Here is an 8,000-nt window from a genome sequence, read left to right on the forward strand (position 1 = left end):
AGGTTTCCTAGACGGAAAAGGCTAGGTCGGACCGAAATATTCATGCAACATACAGCGGTTGGGATGTGAGCAGCAACGCTGAGCAGTACTACCAATACATCGTTAACGCGCAGATTCTATATATCGTATACAGTATTACCTGGACTAGATCCGACCTCTGGTCGGAGAAATATATCGGAAGCGAACAGGCCGAAGTACGCGCTTGTCAATGAGGATGCATGCTTCCATTCCTCTCTCGCGGTAGCACGATCAAGCTGCCAAACGCACTACAGCTCGTATTACAAAACTGCTTGACATATTCTGCGTCACTGGAGTGTTCAAATGCAACAAGCAGACGGACAAGTCTGGGAATACAGATTGCCAGCGCCTTTAAGGTATGAGCATTCTTCCCAAGGTGCATTTGCGCCCCACAATCGACTTCAAAGGCTCACCTTTGGTCAACTCCTTGACGAATTTGAGCCCTTGCGCGAGGAATTTCAAGTCTGCAGAAGGTAGCAGGCACGTCATTTTCACTGTCATGCGAAGGCTCATTCAGTTTCCGCGTGGATTCGGCGAGACGAGAGGGTCTGTTTCAGGATCTTTCAACGGGTCGCTGCTTCGGGCATGCCACCGAGGGTGCGGATGCCAAACAACGTCTCAGTGTCCGTGGCCACGCACAACAGAACTCTATGGCAATCCGCAACGTGTGAGCGTTATTTCACACATTGTCAATGGCATCTTACCGAGAAGATGAATACTGCAGCACTGCAAAAATGGTCAGCTGTGAGGGGTCGGCCGTCAAGTACGCTTCACCGAAACTCAACGATCAAGACGCACACTGGCCTTGGCAGCATCGGCCGAGCTGCGAGATGTCGATGAAACCAGTGCAGGCGTTCCTTGTATACATCTAGCGCACTGCGGAAGGTCAAGGATCCCCGGAACTCAATGAGCTCTAGGTCCGGCAATGTCGGATCCTTGATCATGCGTACCTGTAAGTCACATTGTTCCGAATATCTAGGAAGAAGAGTCCCGCATTGCTTCTGATCTTCCGAAAAGCCATTGCAATGCCGTCTCCAACCGTGGATGACTCGCTGGAACAGACCACCTGGATCGAAAAGCACGGAAATGCACTGACGTTATGACAATGCATCCTATTTCGGTTCTGTGCTCTGCGGCGATGAGACATGGCGAGTGATATGTCATAGGGACAGCAGAGCCCTCGGATGAGGCAGGCTTTGACCCGACCCGCCCAAGCGTAGCGCGCCAATGCGCGACGAATGATAGTGGAACAGATCAAACGTCTTGTGTGTCACGGTAGCATCCAATTCTTATGAAATACCTGAAGCCGCCTCTCACCTTCAGCGAGAATTGACGAACCTATGACAATCATGGACTAGTATACTGCACGTGGCGTTGGTCTTGCACATTCTCACCAACACCCGGGAGCTCGACCGCACAGGCACGCGGATATTGCTCAAGAGCACACATCGCCCGATGCCCGAGACCTCAAACATTTGAGGTGACTTGTTGGTGCTGGACATAAAATACAGCGACATCAATGTACCACAAACAAATTAGTCAAGATCATGATCATACCTAGCGCAACATATCACCTCCTCTTTCACGCGGACGATGTGTGTTTGCTTCTTGTAGACGAACTCGGCGCTGGTGACAACCAGGTTCTTCCGCTCTGTGCAGTCAAGAAGCATACACAAACCTATAACCTCTGTCGGAACTTGACGGATGATGAACAAGAGCTTGGTGAGACAATAATCGTCTAGCAGAGACATACAGACAGTTTCGGGTCGTCCTTGTGGGGATGGGGAAGGCATTATGCAATAACCGCGTATGTACGTGTCCAATCCGTAGAGAGGTCTGCATTGAGGGCTGGCTGCCAACAGCGGCTGCAGTCAATCTTCGAACAGCCCGAATCTGCCAATGTTTTAGTGTTACTACACCGCCACTTGACATGCTCGGTATTTTCCGGAGCGCCCGCACGTGATCGCGAGAGGTGGGGAATAGTACACACGGCAGACATGACGCGATTTATAAATTTGGGTGGAGTTGGAGCCGAGCGCCGGTTCCAAATGACGGTTGAACATGATAGTCATTGATAAGGATAGGGCCGGTACCGGCAGCGCCTGCTACGACGATTATTGATTTCATATGTTGCGTCGATGGACGGGCTGGTCTTACATATGTGGATACGATAAATATATTGGTTTTAACGTTTACGGAGCTGTGTAGAGAACACCTATCGATGTGAGGTAGGGCATGTGCAGGAGGTGATGTTGCTCGGTAGGAACCTGGTTAACAGTGAACATGCACATGCAAAGACATATCATATAAACAACGCATAGTAAAGAGCAAACAACAGTGAGTACTGCAGCACATGGTGAACAAAAGCAGAGTACACACCGTTACTACGGATGACAGAAGACTTGTCGTCAACAGACGAAAATGACACTTGCAAAAATGATCTAAGTAAAGCATGAACGAACAAAAAAAAACCAACACACCATCAACAGCATTCTCTTTCTGAGTCCAACAGTGACCATGTAGAGGGGAGTGAACAAAAAACGATGGTGGATCACATATATCAAAACTGTTGATTGATACACAACAGATTGAAAGCCAGTCGCGACTCAGAGCGATGTCAAAGAACGCAAGAGAATCGATAGACATAGACAACGAGGAGGTGAAAAAATCAGACTTAGAGGGAACATGAACTGGTCCAGAGGCGGATGAATATGCGATGGAGTTTTCCACCCGCACTGAATGTGGCAGATTGTGTAAGCATGGGAAAGCAAATGAGATGAGTGACGTTTCAAAAGAATTGTCTACCAGGATTGACGCAACAATATCTGCATAGTTGCCGACAAGATGCAGACGACACATCGAGTTAAACACTGATGAGCGCAGATGGGGCAAAGTAAGCGGCCAATGCGAAGTCAATGGATCTCTAGACAGTGGAGCATTCACGTGCTGCTGATTTTTGATAGGAAACTGGTTCAAGATGCGACGGTAAGACCCACTACTGTCGTAGCGGGAATATGCAAGAAAGGAATGAAATGAAGAATGATAAGGAAGAAGCACCAGCTACAACGACACAGTACAGCCTTCACCTCCTTTACTCAGTATTAACGTTTTAACATTCAGCGTGGTCATACGATGGGTCAACCACAGATTCACGTCCAATGTGGTATCACATTATCTGTTAGACAAAACACCGTTCCAAATGCTCTCATTGATATCATTTAGCATGGAGTCAATCACTTTACCTGCTGGTTTTTTGACTCTACGAGCACCGTATGGTATCACGACAGACTCCAAAATGTGTTCGCGAGCAAGTTGTTGCCTTCGATAGTCTACTGTGGACACATGGTCGAGAAGCTACAATTGTGCTGTACACCCGCACCAAGTTTTCGGCATGACAGCATCATTACATGTGTGTCGACCCACACACTTCATATTCAAGCAACATGACTGTCACAGATTTTTACGTTTTCACCTCTGCACGTAACCAAGACATCATTTGACATCAGCGCTAGGCTGTTCAGAAAGGAACGAACCGGTACGCGAAGTACTAACAGTCCTAGACGCCCCGAAGGTCCAGGTCTAGTCACGTGACATATCACGTGATATCCACACATGTGACAAGTAGCGCTGGTATTAGGTAAGCCTAACTTATACAGTAATATCATCCCACCTAGAAGCAACGGTCGGACTCCGGAAGAATCCAACAAAGGAGATACACGACACCGGAGATATGCCCTTAAGGGGATATTAGTTCACATACACGAGGTAGATAGATACCACGCCACCGGAGATGTAGCCATTACAGGCAATACCATTCCCATGGTCTTACTAAGTAGTTCGGAGGTTCGGCATGCATGACACACGTAGTCTGACAGGTAGTGATAACCAATCAGACAATGTCCATTAGCTAGCGGTTCTGGGGTATCAGGGTACCAAGGGTCCCTCCGCTCATGTATATAAGCCAGAGCTCTGAGACGCATAAGTCCCCCAGACTTATTCTCATCTCTGCTACGCCTATCCATACAGTGTTACCAGTGCTCACTTGCAAGGCACTGCTTTATCTTGATCATCTTTGTGTCCATCCTTACTTCGACAACAGTCAGTAAGTGTTTGATCATAAGGTCATAGGCTTAGTTGGCGCTCTGCATCCTAAGTTTGTGATAGAAGAATAAGTCTGCTTATCTTACCTGCCTCGAGTGCCTGCCCAGCATACTCGCCGCAGTGTTGCGTCTTCGCACGTCCACCCGCACGTTAGCGGTGTCATATCTTCACCTGACGTTCCATCAGTCACTGACTCTACCAGCGTAAGCCGCACCAAGGCATTGCGCAGCATCGACGGTGTCATCCGTCGTCCTCGAGCGAGAACTCCAGAAGAGTTCTATGAGCAGCGGCCCATAAGACCCCTGCCAAGGCCAGGACACATTTCTACGAGAGGTCGGCCCCCTCGTGGCACTAGTTCAGTTTCTATTATCCAGACTCCCTCGGTCAGGTGACCGAGACTACCTGCAGGACCATCTGGTCCAGATCTCAATCAAGGGACATACGTCGAGACCGCTACAGGGTCTCATTTCATCTATCCTCTCGCCGTCTCCATCATCTCGACTCAGCGCGTCGAAGGCACCCTTCGACAAATTCGTATCCTACTCACCAAACGATACCATCGTCAGCTTGACGACCACGACATCTTCGACCTCGAGCATCTCATACTCAAGCTCAAATCCATCCGCACTGACATCACGGAATTCAAGCTTTCCTTCGTTCATCAACACATGGTTCGCGACTTCTGCAACTACGTCCAGGAAAGGAAGCATCAGGGTGGAGAAGCTCGCTGGATAATCAGAGATATTATCCAGAAGTATCGTCTAGGAATACAGGTCACAGGGCGACCTTTGCTGTAGATACGAATATTCACTTTGTATATGTCTTCATCTGGCGATTCAAACAATCTTGATAACTTCGAGCAGTTAAATCCAATCGGTCATACCTTCGATTATCTTTGGGATTCAATTCCACGTGCCCTTCAGGACAGAGCAGGCGAAGCATTTGCTACATACGAGGACACGTTCGACATCGATTACCACAACATATATCACATCTACGCCCTCCAAATCTATCCAGAATTTGATTGGAGGAACGTCGTGGTTCATATCTGCTATATCCCTATTGGATCCGAAGAACCCGAAGACCGTCTCACCGAAGCTTACAATAGCTTCGTCGATTGGCTCGAAGAAGTCGAGCGTATTTGCAAAATTCATCATAACCATCAGTGGCCTGCAGTCAGGGACAAAACCAGGTTTTTGTGGCAACCCTTCATCAAGGTCATCCATCGAGACCTTTGCTTGCTGCAAAACCAACGCTCAGGACGAGTAATTGGCCGACAGGCTACGATCGCCAATAGCCATATCGTCGAGTTCGAAGAACACCTTCGTGAGATAGAGGAAGAATTGTAAGATGACGACTCCCACTCCAAATGATCCAAGCTTCTCTCGGGCTCCATCTCTGGAGCTTCCCGCACGTCTCAATATTGTTTTGCAACCCCCGAATCCTATCATTCGTCAAGCCCTTGCTGACACGGCGCCCCCAAATGCGAACATACCCGAAAATGTGAAGAATTGGGTAGTCGATCTCGTCACAAACGTGGTGGAAGAGATGCGTCAACAAACAGTGGCGCATTACGAAAATCTTATCCAGCACCAAGCACATACAATGAAACGTAATACCACGGAGTTTCACAATCGGACGGTCTTCTTAAACCAACATCGTCAACAATCTGAGTCTCGAATCACAGATTTGGAGAAAACCTCTTCAGCCTTACTTGAGGAAAACAAGACCACTAACGAAGCGTTTGTGGCATTTGACGATGAAGTCAAGGATCTCCAAACGAGAGTAGAAGACCTAAAGAAATCACATGATCGACTTTGCGCATGGGCATCTACGCAGGGAAGGAAGGCAGGGCAAGGTGGTAACAATGTCGACAACACGGATGACAACGATGAGCCGTCGTTTGGTCGCAAGGGTAAAGGCGTAAAAATTGACCAACCAGAAAAATATGGTGGCAATAAGAATGGAGTCAATCTCGATGATTGGCTCGAACAAGTCATGCTCTGGTTGAAATATACTGGACATACAAAAGATGAGTCCAAAATTATGTCTACCCTCTTGCTCCTGAAAGGAGGAGCACGCGAATACATGTGACATTGGATTACCGAAATAAACGAAAATAATAAGGCACCAGGAACTTGGGCGGAGTTCGTTGCTGAACTTCGCACGGCATATGAATCATTGGACACGGACGACAAGAAGCGAACGGAGTTAGAAGCCTTCGTCAAGAAGGATCATCGAGACTTCCGAAAGTTTGCAGAAGACTTCCGTCCAAAGGCAACCGGTACAGGCTTCTTGGATCAAGACTTGATCGAAAAGATCAAGAAACATATTCCAGAAAAAACGTGGCTGCTCATGCTGGCGGACACCACTAAGGACAACTGGCCCAAGAAGTGGACCGAGTTCCTTACATTCGCACTCCGGATATTCACATCACTACAACGAGAAGGCCACCATGCCAAGGCCGAAACCAAGGACCCGAATGCTATGGAGGTTGATGCAGTTAGGAAGAAGGGGAAAAGTAAATCGGGCAAAGCACGGAGCGTACAAGATGACAAGTTGGTTTGCGCCAACTGCAAGAAGAACAAACCAACGTTCTTCAAATCGTCAAAACGCTTCAGCAAGTATTGCACCGATTGTTTCAAATTGGACCATGTCAAGAGGCAGATTGAGAAGGAGAAAGAGACAGCTGCGAAGAAGAAGGACGCAAAGAAGAAGGACGACACCAGGAACAAATCCAAGTCGTCCAAGACGCGACAGGTGGTGTCTGATTCCGCTTCATCAGACGCAGAGAGCGAAAGCTCTGACACCGAAGAAGAGAAGAAGCCAAAGAAGAAGAGCTCTTCCTCTAAGACTAAGGGGAAGGGTAAGGAGACAGCTGCACATATCAGCGACCGCAGCATCCACTCAGAAAGTGAGCCTGATGCATCCGAGTCGGACGAAGATTTTGCCGCGATCCTCTCAAGGCTCAGGCGCCTGAGGGTGAATGGATCCAGTTCATCAAGGAAGGCGGGAGAGGGCTCTTCAAGGAGGGATCGGAAGGGTTTTCTCAAAGGGGATCTGTAGGCAGCTCGTCAGAGTTCCCAGAACATTATATAAGACCTGTACATTTAGCACCCAAATCAGACACCTCTGTAGATCGTCGCAACGCAGAGGATGATAATGTAACAATAAAGAATTCGTCTCCAAATTTATCATCATTCTATTTACCAGTTACATTATGGGTGTATGGCAAAAAATTGAGCGCCGAAGCTTTAGTCGACTCAGGAGCATATTCCATGTACATCAGCAAGCGATTCGTAAAGAACAATCGAATCGCAACCTCCAAGCTTAATACAACGTACAAGGTGTACAATGCTGACAGATCCCAAAATAAACATGGAGAAATAACCGACTATGTAAAAGCATACCTCAAAGTCGGAGATCATGGTTCTACCCACCGTCTGCTAGTCACGGACATCGGGAAATTAGACATGATCATTGGGATGTCATACTTACATCAGCATAATCCAGAAATCAACTGGCAAGCTGGAGAATGGAAATACTCACGATGCCCGAGTACGTGTCACCACCAGAGGCTTCGTAAAAAACAACAAGCCATTGCGAGAGAGGAAGCTGAAGAAATCTCGCAACGAGCACAAAAAGTGGCAGATGAGGAGTCAACTGCATTTCGAATGTTTAATGGACACAACATCGATGCAGTAAATCCTATCATCTCGTGGGTCGAAATGGACGACCCCGAAGCCGAACAAATAGCCCGCATGATACTTTCTATAGCAGATTGCAGCTATGCTGAACCAGAAGAAGACCTGAAAGAAGCGGCACCCCAGTCAAACACTGGCAGCCCAGAAGATCAGGTTATTAATGAAGTAGAATCTTGG

The 8,000-nt window shown here is 47.8% G+C and overlaps 3 protein-coding genes across 3 annotated transcripts; 1 reads left to right on the forward strand and 2 right to left on the reverse strand.

Annotated features, from left to right (window-relative positions):
* Window positions 1-1,244: 1,244 nt before the first annotated feature.
* Window positions 1,245-1,891, reverse strand: LAESUDRAFT_212848 (uncharacterized protein). The gene is made up of 4 exons (XM_040901607.1): window positions 1,772-1,891; window positions 1,576-1,714; window positions 1,336-1,512; window positions 1,245-1,280 (listed from the first exon to the last, which is right to left on the reverse strand). The coding sequence occupies exons 1-3, from the start codon at window positions 1,809-1,811 to the stop codon at window positions 1,338-1,340; spliced, it is 354 nt and encodes a 117-aa protein (XP_040763475.1). The 5' UTR covers window positions 1,812-1,891; the 3' UTR covers window positions 1,245-1,280; window positions 1,336-1,337.
* A 2,767-nt stretch (window positions 1,892-4,658) lies between these two features.
* LAESUDRAFT_759965 (uncharacterized protein) lies at window positions 4,659-5,345 on the reverse strand (the record flags this gene model as incomplete). Its single annotated transcript, XM_040912663.1, has 2 exons — window positions 4,659-4,880; window positions 5,073-5,345. The coding sequence occupies 2 exons, from the start codon at window positions 5,343-5,345 to the stop codon at window positions 4,659-4,661; spliced, it is 495 nt and encodes a 164-aa protein (XP_040763476.1).
* A 124-nt stretch (window positions 5,346-5,469) lies between these two features.
* LAESUDRAFT_759966 (uncharacterized protein) lies at window positions 5,470-7,185 on the forward strand (the record flags this gene model as incomplete). The annotated part of the gene is made up of 2 exons (XM_040912664.1): window positions 5,470-6,034; window positions 6,254-7,185. 2 exons carry the CDS (start codon window positions 5,470-5,472, stop codon window positions 7,183-7,185), a joined length of 1,497 nt encoding a protein of 498 aa, XP_040763477.1.
* Window positions 7,186-8,000: the final 815 nt, after the last annotated feature.

This window comes from Laetiporus sulphureus (assembly GCF_001632365.1).
Source record: "Laetiporus sulphureus 93-53 unplaced genomic scaffold LAESUscaffold_24, whole genome shotgun sequence".
Classification (NCBI taxonomy): domain Eukaryota; kingdom Fungi; phylum Basidiomycota; class Agaricomycetes; order Polyporales; family Laetiporaceae; genus Laetiporus; species Laetiporus sulphureus.